Source organism: Musca autumnalis, unplaced genomic scaffold (genome assembly GCF_047663935.1).
Source record: "Musca autumnalis isolate F117 unplaced genomic scaffold, ASM4766393v1 scaffold_5, whole genome shotgun sequence".
Taxonomy (NCBI): Eukaryota; Metazoa; Arthropoda; class Insecta; order Diptera; family Muscidae; genus Musca; species Musca autumnalis.
The window spans coordinates 193,869,421-193,888,458 of record NW_027412088.1 but is presented as its reverse complement, the minus strand read 5'-3'; the positions used below and the strand labels follow the sequence as shown (position 1 = coordinate 193,888,458).

Sequence of the window (19,038 nt, the reverse complement as noted above, 5' to 3'; positions counted from 1 at the left end):
TCATCTATAAGCAGCCCATATTCCCTCCTCAAAGAAGCCCATTTGGACTTTAAACTGAAACCCATTTTGCCTCTTTTAAAAAATCTTCTGGTCTTCTATAGAAGTTACATAGATTCATATCGCATACAAGAAATCAATTCAAATTTGAAACCACATTAATTTCGAAACTTCTTCGGCTTGGTGTTTTTTGAAATCTTCAATTCTTTTGTTTGAATTTCATCACATCGGATAGATGATGTGGTGACAAACATCCAATCCAAATGTGATGATGAAATTCACCATGTACGAGTACAACATCGAAATGCTTTTAATCTCAGCCAAACGAAAGAAGAAAAAACATTTGAATTGAAGTAACAATTAAAAATTCTCATAGGAAATTTGAAGACAATAACCCAACACAATCTGTAATCTGAACGAACCATCCCCAAAGCAACAAAAAGCAAAAAATAAAAAAGAAGATCATAAAACGAAATCAAGTGTGCGAATTTTCAGTCAAAAAAGAGAACAACAAAATGCATTGCTTTTGACGACTGATGATGGATACGCGATACGACAACAGCAAACGATGACGATGACGGCGATGATGATGAGAAGTAGAAAAATTATTGCGGCATAACATGAAAAATGTTAAAAAGCTGATGTGTGCTGGCTGTGGCAAACTTGTTTACTGCTACTGTTGCTGCTAGAAGCAGAACATAAAGAACATCATGCCACCGAACCACAGACATACATACATATCTATTTACAATAGCTGTCAAACACATGACATTACATTTACTATTTAGCATAACACAAAGTTGTTGTTGCTCAGAGAGCATTCATGCAAACAACATTAACATGCAACAAATGCAGAGGGGACACATACATACACACAGATGCAGTTTGTGTCGTTTTGAAGTGTAGAAGAAAAAGTCGGCAGAGGCGTAGGAAAATGTGGAAATATAGTTCTCCAAGCAGAAAAAGGAGGATCCTTTGTTCTGCTGTATACCCTCAGCTCCACGAACCTTTCTAGGATCTGCCTCTGCCTTTTTTTACATTGTGTTGAGTAGTTCTTTCAGCTCAGATGGCATGAATATGTCACTGTCCCAATCTGTATCTGTTAATGAAGTCCATTTGTTTTCGCAACTTATTTTCCTTTTCCTAGTGTTTCCGATGTGGATTGTTGTTTTTATTGTTATAACAATAAAATTGTTTTAATTTTGTTTGTGATTTGCTCAAGGGAAATTATGCCAACAAATTTATTACCACTTTCTTTGACAAAAAGAAAAATAATAAAGAAGAGTGACAAATGCGACCACAATCGAGGCTTTTTATGCCAGCAGAATGGGTTCCTTACAGACAAACAGTAATAGTCTTTATGGGGGAGCTTGGAAACATTCCATCATCCCAAAATGCCAAGCTCCTCTTTTGATTTTCTGTCACAAGAAGCTGTCTCAAGTATTTCGAAAAAATTGTAATGGTACTTTAATTGAGCGTTTTCATGTTATCTTTACCACAAATTTATCTAATTACACATATGGCAAACAAGCCGTCGATGAGCAAAGACCAGATAATATTTACTTTTTGAACGAGACAGGGAGACGAATAAAACAAAGCCACTTAATTGCAACATTTAACCACATTTAGGACAAATACATTTAATTACCAAAAACCACTGTTATTGAATATCATTATCAACATTTCATTGGAATGAAATCTTAATAACAGCAACAACAACAACTTATTATTGGAATTGTGAAATCTTTGCCAAAGCAAAATTGGTGTTTCGATATTAGTTACAAACAACAGAGACACAAAAAACACAAACCATATGATTCAGCCAGGCTGAATGAAATGTTTGCTATGGAAACCTTTATTCAGCCAGGCTGAATGAAAGATTTCCTATGGAAACCTTTATTCAGCCAGGCTGAATGAAAGATTTCCTATGGAAACCTTTATTCAGCCAGGCTAAATGAAAGATTTCCTATGGAAACCTTTATTCAGCCAGGCTGAATGAAAGATTTCATATGGAAACCTTTATTCAGCCAGGCTGAATGAAAGATTTCCTATGGAAACCTTTATTCAGCCAGGCTGAATGAAAGATTTCCTATGGAAACCTTTATTCAGCCAGGCTGAATGAAAGATTTCCTATGGAAACCTTTATTCAGCCAGGCTGAATGAAAGATTTCCTATGGAAACCTTTATTCAGCCAGGCTGAATGAAAGATTTCCTATGGAAACCTTTATTCAGCCAGGCTGAATGAAAGATTTCCTATGGAAACCTTTATTCAGCCAGGCTGAATGAAAGATTTCCTATGGAAAACTTTATTCAGCCAGGCTGAATGAAAGATTTCTTATGGAAAACTTTATTCAGCCAGGCTGAATGAAAGATTTCCTATGGAAACCTTTATTCAGCCAGGCTGAATGAAAGATTTCCTATGGAAACCTTTATTTAGCCAGGCTGAATGAAAGATTTCCTATGGAAACCTTTATTCAGCCAGGCTGAATGAAAGATTTCCTATGGAAACCTTTATTCAGCCAGGCTGAATGGCAGATTTCCATAGGAAATCTTTCATTCAGCCTGGCTGAATGGCAGATTTCCTATGGAAACCTTTATTCAGCCAGGCTGAATTGAAGATTTCCTATGGAAACCTTTATTCAGCCAGGCTGAATTGAAGATTTCCTATGGAAACCTTTATTCAGCCAGGCTGAATTGAAGATTTCCTATGGAAACCTTTATTCAGCCAGGCTGAATTGAAGATTTCCTATGGAAACCTTTATTCAGCCAGGCTGAATTGAAGATTTCCTATGGAAACCTTTATTCAGCCAGGCTGAATTGAAGATTTCCTATTGAAACCTTTATTCAACCAGGCTGAATTGAAGATTTCCTATGGAAAGCTTTATTCAGCCACACTGAATTCAAGATTTCCAATGGACACCTTTATTCAGCTAGGCTGAATGAAAGATTTCCAATGGAAACCTTTATTCAGCCAGGCTGAATGAAAGATTTCCCATGGAAACCTTTATTCAGCCTGGCTGAATGAAAGATTTCCTATGGAAACCTTTATTCAGCCAGGCTGAATGAAAGATTTCCTATGGAAACCTTTATTCAGCCAGGCTGAATGGCAGATTTCCTATGGAAACCTTTATTCAGCCAGGCTGAATTGAAGATTTCCTATGGAAACCTTTATTCAGCCAGGCTGAATTGAAGATTTCCTATGGAAACCTTTATTCAGCCAGGCTGAATTGAAGATTTCCTATGGAAACCTTTATTCAGCCAGGCTGAATTGAAGATTTCCTATGGAAACCTTTATTCAGCCAGGCTGAATTGAAGATTTCCTATGGAAACCTTTATTCAGCCAGGCTGAATTGAAGATTTCCTATTGAAACCTTTATTCAACCAGGCTGAATTGAAGATTTCCTATGGAAAGCTTTATTCAGCCACACTGAATTCAAGATTTCCAATGGACACCTTTATTCAGCTAGGCTGAATGAAAGATTTCCAATGGAAACCTTTATTCAGCCAGGCTGAATGAAAGATTTCCTAAGGAAACCTTTATTCAGCCAGGCTGAATGAAAGATTTCCCATGGAAACCTTTATTCAGCCTGGCTGAATGAAAGATTTCCTATGGAAACCTTTTTTCAGCCAGGCCGAATGAAAGATTTCCTATGGAAACCTTTATTCAGCCAGGTTGAATGAAAGATTTCCTATGGAAACCTTTATTCAGCCAGGCTGAATGAAAGATTTCCTATGGAAACCTTTATTCAGCCAGGCTGAATGAAAGATTTCCTATGGAAACCTTTATTCAGCCAGGCTGAATGAAAGATTTCCTATGGAAACCTTTATTCAGCCAGGCTGAATGAAAGATTTCCTATGGAAACCTTTATTCAGCCAGGCTGAATGAAAGATTTCCTATGGAAACCTTTATTCAGCCAGGCTGAATGAAAGATTTCCTATGGAATGAAAGATTTCCAGGCTGAATGAAAGATTTCCTATGGAAACCTTTATTCAGCCAGGCTGAATGAAAGATTTCCTATGGAAACCTTTATTCAGCCAGGCTGAATGAAAGATTTCCTATGGAAGCCTTTATTCAGCCAGGCTGAATGAAAGATTTCCTATGGAAGCCTTTATTCAGCCAGGCTGAATGAAAGATTTCCTATGGAAGCCTTTATTCAGCCAGGCTGAATGAAAGATTTCCTATGGAAGCCTTTATTCAGCCAGGCTGAATGAAAGATTTCCTATGGAAACCTTTATTCAGCCAGGCTGAATGAAAGATTTCCTATGGAAGCCTTTATTCAGCCAGGCTGAATGAAAGATTTCCTATGGAAACCTTTATTCAGCCAGGCTGAATGAAAGATTTCCTATGGAAACCTTTATTCAGCCAGGCTGAATGAAAGATTTCCTATGGAAACCTTTATTCAGCCAGGCTGAATGAAAGATTTCCTATGGAAACCTTTATTCAGCCAGGCTGAATGAAAGATTTCCTATGGAAACCTTTATTCAGCCAGGCTGAATGAAAGATTTCCTATGGAAACCTTTATTCAGCCAGGCTGAATGGCAGATTTCCTATGGAAACCTTTATTCAGCCAGGCTGAATGGCAGATTTCCTATGGCTGAATAAAGGTTTCCATAGGAAATTTGCCATTCAGCCTGGCTGACTGTAGGAAATCTGCAATTTAGCCTGGCTGAATACAGTTTTCCCTAGGAAATCTGCAATTCAGCCTGGCTGAATACAGGTTTCCACAGGAAATCTGCAATTTCCATAGGAAATTTGCAATTCAGCCTGGCTGAATACAGGTTTCCATAGGAAATCTGCAATTTCCATAGGAAATCTTCAATTCAGCCTGGGTGAATAAGGGATGCTTAGGAAATTTGCAATTCAGCCTGGCTGAATAAGGATTTCCTTAGGAAATTTGCAATTCAGCCTGGCTGAATAAGGGTTTCCTTAGGAAGTTTGCAATTCAGCCTGGCTGAATAAGGGTTTGCATAGGAAATCTGCAATTCAGCCAGGCTGAATAAGGATTTCCATAGGAAATCCTTGCTGAATATGAATGTTTTTTAAGGCTTTATTTAAATCATATAATGTTTGAATTTAAATTAAATTCAAAACTTAACCACAAAAATGAAACCAATTGATTTTAACACGATAAGCCCCCTAAAATAGAGAAGAACAAAAAACAACTAAACTTTTCAAACAACTTGAACTTTAAACAAAAATTAAAATCAAACAAAAACAAGAAAATAAAACCAATACCACAAACCCAAAGACATGGCTCAAAAAGTTGTAACGTATTTGGCAAATATTGAATACTAAGTCAGGCCATTTCTGTTGCTGCCATAAACCAAACTGAAAACCAAGAAACATGTTTCTCTACCCACTTGTGCCAGAAGCGTTGTGATGCATTCTTGGCCGCACCTCATTTTGACAGCATTAAATTGGCATTAACATAAATATCGTCGTCACCTTAAGCCGCGGGATAATGGGTCACCTTTTTGTCTCAATACTTTTAAGAGCAATTCTTAACTGATTCCAAAAAATGTTAATGAGTTCATGTTTGTTGCTTTAATTGCAGACACCACCCGGTACACCAGCACGCCCAGGCGGTACACCAGCACGCCCACCACCAAGAGGTGAACCAGGACCAGTAAGTTATTTAAAAGACAAGAAAACAAAGCAATCGAATGTTTCCTTTCATACCCATTCTTTGTGTTTTCTCTTCCCTTCTAGGATCATGTCCACATGCCCGGCATGCCATTCGATTTTGAATATGCCGTCAATGACGTAGAAACTGCCAATGATTATGCCCACAAGGCTACCAGCGATGGTGATGTTGTTACCGGTGAATATCGTGTCCAGCTGCCCGATGGTCGTACCCAAGTGGTGCGTTACACAGCCGACTGGAAGACTGGTTATCATGCAGATGTCAGCTATGAAGGTGAACCTCAATATCCTCAGGGACCCGGTGGCAGACCCGGCTATAAATATTGAATCATTCCATAACATATTCTTCACTTACTGATAATGCTGCTGCTGATGTCATTGCTCATTAGTTATCACAGGAAAGTTTGCTAAGAGACACATAATAGACACGTACAACTTTTTTTTGTTTGCTAAGAATTAATTTAAATTTACCGACTAACTTTTGTTGATTTGTTGAAATTTTCTTTTTAATAATAATTAATTTTTTCTTGTGTGTAATATGTTAAAACAAAATATATCTATAAATAAAAATAAAACTGATAATTATTTTTAACTCTTTTATTTGGTTAAAAAAAGGTTTAACTTCTTTTTTGAATAAAAAACAAAATGAATAAAATAAACAAAAATGGCGCTTCAATTATTTTCGTTAGGAAAAAATCAATACTACACAATAAAACCTTTATTCAAACAGACTGACTCGAAGTTTACATATGAAAATCCTTATTCAGCCAGGAAAACTTTCATTCAGCCTGACAGGATAAAGGTTTGCATAGGAAATCTGCAATTCAGCCTGGCTGAATAAAGGTTTCCATAGGAAATCTGCAATTCAGCCTGGCTGAATACAGGTTTCCATAGGAAATCTGCAATTCAGCCTGGCTGAATACAGGTTTCCATAGGAAATCTGCAATTCAGCCTGGCTGAATACAGTTTTCCATAGGAAATCTGCAATTCAGCCTGGCTGAATACAGGTTTCCATAGGAAATCTGCAATTCAGCCTGGCTGAATAAAGGTTTCCATAGGAAATCTTCAATTCAGCCTGGCTGAATAAAGGTTTCCATAGGAAATCTTCAATTCAGCCTGGCTGAATAAAGGTTTCCATAGGAAATCTTCAATTCAGCCTGGCTGAATAAAGGTTTCCATAGGAAATCTTCAATTCAGCCTGGCTGAATAAAGGTTTCCACAGGAAATCTTCAATTCAGCCTGGCTGAATAAAGGTTTCCACAGGAAATCTTCAATTCAGCCTGGCTGAATAAAGGTTTCCATAGGAAATCTTCAATTCAGCCTGGCTGAATAAAGGTTTCCATAGGAAATCTTCAATTCAGCCTGGCTGAATAAAGGTTTCCATAGGAAATCTTCAATTCAGCCTGGCTGAATAAAGGTTTCCATAGGAAATCTTCAATTCAGCCTGGCTGAATAAAGGTTTCCATAGGAAATCTTCAATTCAGCCTGGCTGAATAAAGGTTTCCAAAGGAAATCTTTAATTCAGCCTGGCTGTATAGAGGTTTCCATGGAAATTTGCAATTCAGCCTAGCTGAATAAAGGTTTCCATAGGAAATCTTCAAGTCAGCCTGGCTGAATAAAGGTTTCCATAGGAAATCTTCAATTCAGCCTGGCTGAATAAAGGTTTCCATAGGAAATCTTCAATTCAGCCTGGCTGAATAAAGGTTTCCATAGGAAATCTTCAATTCAGCCTGGCTGAATAAAGGTTTCCATAGGAAATCTTCAATTCAGCCTGGCTGAATAAAGGTTTCCATAGGAAATCTTCAATTCAGCCTGGCTGAATAAAGGTTTCCGTAGGAAATCTTCAATTCAGCCTGGCTGAATAAAGGTTTCCGTAGGAAATCTTCAATTCAGCCTGGCTGAATAAAGGTTTCCGTAGGAAATCTTCAATTCAGCCTGGCTGAATAAAGGTTTCCGTAGGAAATCTTCAATTCAGCCTGGCTGAATAAAGGTTTCCGTAGGAAATCTTCAATTCAGCCTGGCTGAATAAAGGTTTCCATAGGAAATCTTCAATTCAGCCTGGCTGAATTAAGGTTTCCATAGGAAATTTTCAATTCTGTCTGGCTGAATAAAGGTTTCCATAGGAAATCTTCAATTCAGCCTGGCTGAATAGAGGTTTCCATAGGAAATCTTCAATTCAGCCTGGCTGAATAGAGGTTTCCATAGGAAATCTTCAATTCAGCCTGGCTGAATAGAGGTTTCCATAGTAAATCTTCAATTCAGCCTGGCTGAATAGAGGTTTCCATAGGAAATCTTCAATTCAGCCTGGCTGAATAGAGGTTTCCATAGGAAATCTTCAATTCAGCCTGGCTGAATAGAGGTTTCCATAGGAAATCTTCAATTCAGCCTGGCTGAATAGAGGTTTCCATAGGAAATCTTCAATTCAGCCTGGCTGAATAGAGGTTTCCATAGTAAATCTTCAATTCAGCCTGGCTGAATAGAGGTTTCCATAGTAAATCTTCAATTCAGCCTGGCTGAATAGAGGTTTCCATAGGAAATCTTCAATTCAGCCTGGCTGAATAGAGGTTTCCATAGGCAATCTTCAATTCAGCCTGGCTGAATAGAGGTTTCCATAGGAAATCTTCAATTCAGCCTGGCTGAATAGAGGTTTCCATAGGAAATCTTCAATTCAGCCTGGCTGAATAAAGCTTTCCATAGGAAATCTTCAATTCAGCCTGGCTGAATAAAGCTTTCCATAGGAAATCTTCAATTCAGCCTGGCTGAATAAAGCTTTCCATAGGAAATCTTCAATTCAGCCTGGCTGAATAAAGGTTTCCATAGGAAATCTTCAATTCAGCCTGGCTGAATAAAGGTTTCCTTAGGAAATCTTCAATTCAGCCTGGCTGAATAAAGGTTTCCGTAGGAAATCTTCAATTCAGCCTGGCTGAATAAAGGTTTCCATAGGAAATCTTCAATTCAGCCTGGCTGAATAAAGGTTTCCATAGGAAATCTTCAATTCAGCCTGGCTGAATAAAGGTTTCCATAGGAAATCTTCAATTCAGCCTGGCTGAATTAAGGTTTCCATAGGAAATTTTCAATTCTGTCTGGCTGAATAAAGGTTTCCATAGGAAATCTTCAATTCAGCCTGGCTGAATAGAGGTTTCCATAGGAAATCTTCAATTCAGCCTGGCTGAATAGAGGTTTCCATAGGAAATCTTCAATTCAGCCTGGCTGAATAGAGGTTTCCATAGGAAATCTTCAATTCAGCCTGGCTGAATACAGGTTTCCATAGGAAATCTTCAATTCAGCCTGGCTGAATAGAGGTTTCCATAGGAAATCTTCAATTCAGCCTGGCTGAATAGAGGTTTCCATAGGAAATCTTCAATTCAGCCTGGCTGAATAGAGGTTTCCATAGGAAATCTTCAATTCAGCCTGGCTGAATAGAGGTTTCCATGGTTAGGTAGGTTAGGTTATAGGATGCGCAGCTGCTGTGAAAGGCAGCCACTCCACTCGGAGACCTTGTGGTCCATTGTGATCATCCTGCTTGTTGAGTTCGGATATTGTTTATCTTGATATTGTTGATATTGTCTGTTGTTTGGTGGTTCTGCATGTGGTGTTGTGTGTGATGATGACCGTTAATGTGTGGTGTTGTGATGATGTGTGATGATTTTTGCTGGTGTATATGTGATGGTGGTTGTGTAAGTGTGGTGTGATGATGGATATTGCATCTATGGATTTTATTGTTGTGATGTGATGGCGTGTGGTTGTCTGCTCGACTGGATACCAGTTTGTTGTTGCTGGATAGGGGAGGAAGAGGTAGGAGAGGAAGATACGGGTCGGGGGGTATAGGAGAAGGATGAGGGAAGATAAAAGAAAGAAAAACAAGAGAGGTGTATAATTTATTAAATAGACTAACATGCAGTTAAGTTTGTCTGCCCCATAGCCATTTAAGACCTCTACAGTATGCAAGCAGGACTGATGGGTCGAAAGAAGAGAGGTAGGAGAGCGATTCAATCATGTATGTGCCGAAGAGTCTGTATCTCCTGGCCGACAGTCTGGGGCACTGGCACAGTAAATGATCAATCGTCTCCGTCTCCTCTGCATCTTCACACAGCCTGCAATAATCACTGCTGCTAGTCTCCCATCTGCACGTCATTGATCTGATGTTGCAATGGCCAGTAATGACCCCCACAACAACCTTGATTTCTAACTTGCATAGTGAGAGGAGGGAATCAGTTCTACGTGCCGAGATCTCCGGCCAGATTGACTTAGCCACCCGACAACCAGGAGCGTCTAGCCAAGTTCTTTTGGTTTTCTCAACGTGGAACCTTGTGAGTTTGTCAATAAAGTGACAAAGCGGGGGTCGCACTCCAACTTCCAGTTGTATGTCGGTTGATTGCGAGCCTCGCCTTGCCAATTCATCCACAATCTCATTTCCCCACTACGATCCTAGATTTAATAGTGAAAGATTCTAGAGCTTTTAGCGCAGCCTGGCTATCTACATAAATAGTAACCGCCCTGTCTGCTAGGTCTGTCCCCCCCACTAGTGCCTCTAAGGCCTTCAATACTGCAAAAACTTCTGCCTGGAAAACACTACAGTTGTCGTTAAGTTTGTACGAGTACCTGAAGTTCAGTTCGTCTGAGTACACTCCAGCACCCGTGCCTTCTTCCATCTTAGACCCGTCAGTGAAGATGGATAGGCTATCGGGTATTGGTCTGCACTGAACCCATGCGTCCCTATTGGGAATTAACACGTCAGGTATATTGAAGTCAAGAGACGGTGAGATATAGTCAGTCTCTCCCCCTCTGTCACCAATCTCTACCTGACTAATAAGCCGCCGCGGAACAGATGCATGGCCAGCCACTGAGCAACGCCACATGTCAAGTTCCCTAAGCCTCAAAGCACACCTGGAGGCCTGATGCTGAGCCAAAATGTCCAAAGGTTGAACATTTAAAACAGCATTCAGCGCCATTTGAGGAGTGCTTTTGATAGCTCCAGTAATGAGAATTGACGCGGCACGTTGCACATTGGTTAGCTTTGAAAGATTTGTTTTTATACTAAGTGAGTGCCACCACACAAGACAACCATAGGTTAGAATGGGGCAAACCACAGTATTATACAACCAGTGTATAAGGCGTGGTTTTAAGCCCCAGCTCCTTCCTATGGTGTTCTTACAGGAATATAGTGCAATTAAACCTCTTTTAGCTCTCTCCTCGGTGTTCCTTTTCCATAGGAGCCTATGGTCCAGTACCACTCCAAGGTACTTAGCTTCAGTGGAGAGGTTTAATTGCACCCCACCCAGAGTTGGTGGAACAAACTCAGCAGTATTCCTCTTTCTGGTGAATAGTACCAACTCTGTCTTCGCCGGATTCACACCAAGTCCATTTTGGTGGGCCCAGCGTGAGAGCTTTACTAAGGCACCTTGCATAAGGTCGGACAGCGTTGATAGAAATTTCCCGCTGATTAGAATAACTACATCATCAGCGTAGGCGACTACTTTGGTTTTTAAACTGTCAAATTCTAAAAGTATCCCGTTCAGTACCAGAAGCCACAACAGGGGTGATAGGACTCCTCCCTGTGGCGTGCCCCTGGTGACCGACTTCTTAATTGAACTCTCTCCTAAATTTGAATTGATAATTCTACTCTCGAGCATTCTATCTTCAATTCAGCCTGGCTGAATAAAGCTTTCCATAGGAAATCTTCAATTCAGCCTGGCTGAATAAAGCTTTCCATAGGAAATCTTCAATTCAGCCTGGCTGAATAAAGCTTTCCATAGGAAATCTTCAATTCAGCCTGGCTGAATAAAGCTTTCCATAGGAAATCTTCAATTCAGCCTGGCTGAAAAAAGCTTTCCATAGGAAATCTTCAATTCAGCCTGGCTGAATAAAGGTTTCCATAGGAAATCTTCAATTCAGCCTGGCTGAATAAAGGTTTCCATAGGAAATCTTCAATTCAGCCTGGCTGAATAAAGGTTTCCGTAGGAAGTCTTCAATTCAGCCTGGTTGAATAAAGGTTTCCATAGGAAATCTTTAATTCAGCCAAAAAGTAGCACAAATATCCAATGTCATTCGGCCAAGACCAAAACCCCAACAAATTTCATTTTTTTCATTTCGTTTTCATTTCAATCTTTGCACAAAATCCAAAGCCTTGGCCTTAAGTAAAATCTGTGCCTGCAGCTGTTTGCAAAGTGGCGCTTCCTACATTATTACCAATGACCAAGACACTGACACTGACCACAAAGAATTCATGTAAATGCTTCAGCTGTTGTCATTGTGTCTGTAACGTATACTCCAACAAGCCAGTTAGCCATTTGTTTTTTTTTTTTTTTTTTTTTTTTTTTTTGAAAACTTACAATTGGCTCTTCTCTGATTATGATTGCCACTATTTATTTCTTTGCCTGAATGAGAGGCTGGTCAAAGCTAAACAAACAACCATGACGTTTTAGACAAGTTTTAAATTTTACAAGTTTCAAATTGTATTCTCCTATACACATTCCAGCAGTATTGAATAATATCTAGTTATTTGTTTTCTTTGTTGCAAAATTCAAATTTAATTTATGTAAATTGTAATGTAGTTTTCCAGCAGTGGTTGGTTGGTAGTGATGTCGAATTAATTATTTCTACATAAAAATAATTGAAATAGCATCTTCTCAATGACTTTTTGTGAATAATTGAAACGATTTGTCGTTATTTGTTTAAAAAAAAGAAAAAAACCGTTTACCATGCGCCAGCCAGTTGTAATAGGAAATAACACCTGCCAGAGTTATTTGTGGTCTCAAATTTATGGTCTGACTTTCAGCAAAGAACAGCAGCTTCTGTTAATTGAATAAATAATTAGAATGAAGCAATATGATTAAATAAATTAAAAAATAAATTTCAAACTACTGCAGACAATTTTTCAAATATTAATAATTATTGTTTAATAAAAATTCTCTGTTTTGTCTGGGTGATATGTATAAGGTTTTTGTGTAAAAATATATTTTTTAAACTGAATTCTTAAATAATCTCCAATTATTCAATAATCTCCAGTTATTCAAGTTTTTAATAAAAAGCTCTATTCCTCCATTTGTTCTTGTGTGTCTGACCAGTGTTTCTCGTGCATAGACTAATGAAACGATTCCATTAATCTATGCATTGTGCAATTGAGTGAAAAGATTAAGCAGTTTCCGTTAGGGCGACATCTACAAAAAAAGAAGCACACTACCATCTCTTTGTCTATACCATTCATTAATCAATGACCCACTCACCAGCAAAATTCAGCCTAAAAGTATGCTACATTTTTGGTGATAAACTGAAACAACTCTTGTGATTGTAGACAAAAGTACACATTGTAAAAATAATTTGTAAGAGGTCGCCATAGTTTGTGTTTAGCAAAGACCTGCACCATTACTGTTCACTAAGGCTTCATCAGATGGCGCTGACAGATGCGAGTAACCAAAATACGATAGACCATGGAAATAATTGAAAATAAACCAAGTAAAAGGAGCCTGTAAAAAATATTGATTTTTTTAATCAAAATAAACTCCATTAACGTAGGGGATGGAAGATACCAAGGAACGGTCCTGACCGGTTTTAACATGGCAAAGCCCAGGATTTATCTTGGTCCCTCTTTCATCTCAAGTGGACACTGACCTCCCCGTGGTGTCACCTGGGGAACTGCCTTTAACACCCGTTAAAGGTAGTGAGCTAACATGTGCCGCGCGTTCACCCATAAGAACGTTAAAAACTTGGGTTTGGGCGTCGGGTTAGTAACCCTCCCCTAGAAAAAACAGTCTACTATGAAAAAACGAAAGAAAAGAAAAACAAACCCCTCTAAAGTTGATGAACCCCGCAAACGTTTTAAGGACCATGATCTGCGAATCTGCACCTGGAATGTTCGCACTCTTTATAGAGAAGGTGCAGTTTACGCGCTGGCAGATGTACTTGAAAAGTACAAGGCCGACATTACTGCCATACAGGAAATACGATGGACTGGCAAAGATGTCACAACAACACCTAAAGGTGACGCACTGTATTATAGCTGCCATGACACAAAGCATGAGTTTGGTTGCGGATTTGTAGTTTGTCCGAGACTAAAACATCTGGTATCCAGCTTCACTCCAGTGAATGAAAGAGTTGCTGCAATTCGAATAAAAGCAAAATTCGTCAACATCAGCTTTATTTGCGCCACTGAAGAAAAGGACGAACAGACCAAAGATACATTTTACCAGCGCTTAGAAGAAACATATGACCGTTGCCCATGAGATTAAAATCATTCTAGGCGATTTTAAACGATAATACCTTTGGCCCAACAGTCGGGAAATTCAGTCTCCACAGTGAAACATCTGACAATGGTATGAGGCTGATAGACTTTGCAGCTGCAAAAAACATGGTAGTTACCAGTACCAGATTTAATCTCATCTCGTAAGGGCACCTGGCTGTCTCCAGATCAAAGAACAAGTAATCAAATTGATCATGTTGTGATAGATGGAAGTTATTCATCCAGCGTGTTGGATGTACGATCGTTCCGAGGCCCAAACATTGATTCGGACCACTACCTTGTTGCAGCAAAGGTACGTACCCGTCTAAACGTTGCAAATAAAGCACGAACAGACACAACGCGGAAGTTGGACATCGATAGGCTGCAAACACAACAGATAGCCACAGCATATTCCACTCAACTAGCCAAATTGCTTAACGCGAGCACTCCTTGTCCCGATAACATAACAACACAACGGCAAAATATTGCCCACTCCATGCAAACAGCCGCAAAATCCATACTTGGATTCCAGAGACCTCCACAAAGGAATTCATGGTATGACCAGGAGTGTCGTGCTGCTACCGAAGAGAAAAATGCGGCATATAGAGCTACTTTACAATCAGTAGCAACGCGTAGCGCACGAGAGAGATATCGGGAAAAAAGGAGAGAATAGAAACGTATTTTCCGCAAGAAAAAGAGAGAAATGGAAAAAGCCGGAGTGTGAAAAAATCGAAATGTGCAGGAGCCAGAATGAAGTCCGAAAATTCTACCAAAGGCACATCATCCTGTAGAGGCCAGCAAGGTAATCTGGTAACATATACAGATATCGTGTTCAGGATATGGAAGGAACATTTCTCCAATCTGCTGGTATCCAATAGTAGCGAAGACGATGATACCACAGATCCAATCCCAGTAGATAGAATGTATACCACCCGGCCAAGATGAGGTAAAAACAGCAATCAACCGGCTGAAGAATAATAAAGCAGCAGGAGCCGATGGCTTACCAGACAAGCTGTTTAAAACCAGAGGCGACGCGCTGATAAGGTGTATGCATCAGCTAATTAGCACCATCTGCCAGGAAGAACGCGTACCCGACGAAGGAGATAAGACTGTATGATCCAACTATAGGGGCATAAGTCTTCTCCCTATAGCCTATAAGATAGTGTCAGGGATATTGTGCGAACGACTAAAGCCAATGGTCAACGAATTAATTGGACCATACCAATGTGGCTTTAGACCTGGCAAGTCCACCATTGACCAGATATTTACCCTGCGGCAAATCTTAGAGAAGACCCAAGAGATGCAGATCGACACATTTCACCTTTTTGTCGATTATAAAGCAGCATTCGACAGTCCCCTCCGATCAAAGGTATTCCATGCAATGTCTGAATTTGGTATCCCCGCAAAGCTCATCCGGCTTTGTAAGATGACTTTAACTGATACTAGGTCCTCAGTTTAAATTGGAAAGAACCTCTCCGAAGAATTTTGTACCAAAAGAGGTTTCAGACAAGGAGACAGCCTTTCGTGTGACCTATTCAACATTTTGCTGGAAAAGGTAATACGAGATGCAAATGTCAAAATAAATGGCACAATTTACACCAATAGCCACATGTTCCTTGCCTATGCTGATGACATAGACATCATGGGACGATCAGCAAAGGAAGTAACTGATACCTTTAGGAAGGTCGAAGCAGAATCTGCGAAAGTGGGTCTGGCGGAAATACCAAATTGATGGTGTCAAAGCGCAAAGCGTCCATAGAGCTCGGACCAACTTCGTCTACCTCGGCACTGCCATAAACACAACAAACAACATCAGTTGTGAAATAAGAAGAAGAATTGTATTGACCAACAGATGCTACTATGGTCTAAGTAATCAATTTAAAAACAAAGCCACATCTCGTCAAGCAAAAATAACACTATACAAATATTGCAGAAAAAATTATAGGTCTAAGTTTTCATATAGCCCCCATACAACGGTCCCTCCCAATATCTACCTTAAATGGATGACATTTGGTATTTCGTCTTCGATGGGGGTTTAAAATATAACAGATGAGAATTATCAATTATCGCACCGCATTTCTGCAATTTGGTTTATTATCAAACCGAAATGTATGAAATTGGGTATTTTGGCTGCGATGGGGCCGTTAAAAATATTCCAAAAGATAATTATCAGTATAGGTCCAGGTCATTATAGAGACCCCATACAAGGGTACCTCCCGATTTTTGGTATTTTGACGGTTGTGGCCCAACCTAAGTGGATGAAATCTGGCATTTAGTCTTCGTTTGGGGATATAAAACTTTTCTCCTGAAATTAGTGGATATACATAAGTCAATGTCTTGATGTAGAACGGTCCCTCTGATTTTCGGAATTTTAAAGGTTTCATCGTCATTATCAAACCGAAATCGATAGAATTTGCTATTTAGTCTTCGATGGGGGTGCAAAATATTCCAGAAGAGAATTATTAGTATAGGTCCACGTTTTCATATAGCGCCCATAGAATGCTACCTCCCCACTTTTCAGTATATTGACAGTTTTGGCCACAACAGAAATGGATAAATAAATAAAACTTATAAAACGTTCCACCAGAAATTAGTCGGTATAGGTCAACGTGTTCATATTGTCCCCACAGAAGGGAACCTCCGAATTTTCGGTGTTTTGACGGCTGTGGCCTCAATATCAAACCGAAATGACTGAATTTTGGTATTTAGTCTTCGCTATGAGTAAAAAACATTATAACAGTTACAAAGCATTCCTTCCAAAAATCAGACAGAATAGGTCCAAGTTTTGGTACAGCCCCCCATACCACCAGATTTAAGCTTGGAATTGGAATTTTGTGTTCCCAGAAGATACACAACTAACTCCCAAAAAATTATACATCTATGTTCGGGTTCGATTCTCTGACCGGACAACCTCAGATGTTCAGCGCTGCGTAATGTTGGCGGAAGGTAGCCATTTAACACAAGACTATCTGACATGTCACAGAAACGAATTCCGATCGAAAGTGGAATTAATTCGGTATTTAGCTTCTTCAGAAAACGAAAAACGAAGGATTTTTCGGAATAAAACCACTTTTGATATTGCAAACGGAATTGTATTTTTATTTTTTTTTTTTTTAATTTGCCACTTTAAAACGCTCTTAAAACACTTAGAAATAATAAAAATGTTGTTTTGTTAACAAATTTACATTTAATTTCATATTTAAACTAAATAATGAAGTTTTCCGATTTTACAAACACCAATCGTTATCTGAAGAAGCTAAAACAAAAACGATCGAAATGAAATTACGGAATTGACACCATTCCGATCGGAATCTGCGAGTATTCTGCAGTATTTTTCAAAAACAAAAATTCCAAAAGTAGAAAGAACGACGAGATGAAAGAAAGAACGACTAAAAAATATTGATGGTTTCTTTGAAAAAAATGTATGGAAAATGAGTTTTTTTGGTCTGCACAACTAGGGATAACCCCTTATTGGAATGGACTAACATTGTCCATTATGGAAGTGGATCTTGTTTTGGGGAGTCATATCTTTTCGATAGATATTGCGCCCACTAGTCATTTCAGTGGTCATCGTATAATTATTGGACCAGTATGCCAGGAAGCATGGACTTGTCCACGGAAAACATAACATTGCTAACAGGTCCACTACGAACAGCATCGGTATACATTTCCAAAGGATCTTCGAACAGACCCTGAACTGACACAAATATTGGACTTTTGTGGGGGAGGTACCCTAAGGAGAGAACCGATATGAGCCATATCAGAAGTTAAAAAAAAAATTCGGACAAAATATTAGCAGATCCAAAGTTTGGACCAAATTGGTTGCCCCGTTCAAGAAAGTGTATCGTGCATACCATTTTACTGATTTTTTTTTAATTTTGAAGGAAGTACCGGAAGTTGTGGACCGATATTGCCCATCTACGAACTGAAACTAATTTTGAACAAAATATGACGAAGGCCTTTATCATAAAAATTGACCTTTATCTTAACAAATCCGCAAATCCGTTCGAGAGTTATCTTGCGCTCCAACCCCTACATACAGTGTCACAGGGGTTTTTTCAACTTTCAGGCTATTTTCTCAGGAAGTATGGTTTTGCCCCTGATTAAACTTGTACCGCCGTAAGGGGGGCCGTGAATACAAGTTGCTACAACAAAAATCAAAACGATTCGAGAGCAAGTGAACATATCCGAAATTTGTTGTGGGAGGTACCCGAAGGATTAGACAAATATAGTCCATATTCAAACCTGATATACATATGTATATATGGTAGATATATTAGGATGTGTAAAGTATGGACCAAATCGGTCGAGAGTTATCGGGCGCACAATTTTTCCGAACATTTTTGAACTTTTGTGGGGGAGGTACCAGAAGGAGTGGACCGTGCGCACAAATTTTCCGAACAGTTTAGAACCTAATATGTCAAAATTCAGCTAGTCCGCTCAAAAATTGTAGCAAAAATTCTCAAAATGGCGAATATCGGGGGTACCTTTATAGGGGGGCTATTCCAACACATGGACCTATATTGACGGATTTTGGTGGAGAAGTTTCGTTACCACTGAGAACCTCAAATGTCAATTTAGAGCTAGTTTGGTCAAACAATTTCGCTAAAATCTCCAAAATACCTTAAATCGGAAGGTACCCTTTTTGAGGGGACTATACCAAAACGTGGACCTTTCTTGGTAATTTTTATTGGAGTAGTTTTTTGGTCATTGGGAACATCAAATGTCAAATTTCAGCCAATTCGGTCAACAAATATAGCTAAAAGCCTCAAAGTACTTTAAATCGGGAGGACCTACCTTGGTGACTTTTAGTGGTGCAGAAATGTTTTGACATCTTGAAACTCCAAGTGCCTATTTGGAGCCAATGTGGGTGGAAAATATAGCTAAAATCCTTAAAATACCTTAAATCGAGAGGTAAGTTTTAGCGGAGCAATTTCTTTGCCATTGGGAACCTCAAAAGTTAAATTTCATCATTTAGCGTTCTATTTCAATAATTGCGGACGCTAGAGTGATTACAACAGACGAACATCGCTACATCGTCTTAGAATTTTATCCTGATCAAGAATATATATACTTTATATGGTAAATGATTAGATCGATGTGTTATAAACAGAAATACAAATTTAATGTGCCCTCCATACGATGGTACTATGGTGGAGAGTATAACAAGTAAAAAAGT

General features: G+C 39.1%; 1 protein-coding gene across 2 annotated transcripts in view; it reads left to right on the top strand.

The window, feature by feature from the left end:
• LOC141387324 (pro-resilin-like) overlaps positions 1–6,226 on the top strand; it is a 99,846-nt gene extending 93,620 nt beyond the window's left edge. For both annotated transcript variants that reach the window (XM_073956873.1, XM_073956874.1), the window contains exons 4-5: positions 5,553–5,624; positions 5,708–6,226. In XM_073956873.1, the coding sequence (XP_073812974.1) occupies positions 5,553–5,624; positions 5,708–5,968 (333 nt within the window). In that variant the 3' untranslated portion in view covers positions 5,969–6,226. The remainder of the gene's footprint in view (positions 1–5,552; positions 5,625–5,707) is intronic.
• The last annotated feature ends 12,812 nt before the right edge of the window (positions 6,227–19,038 follow it).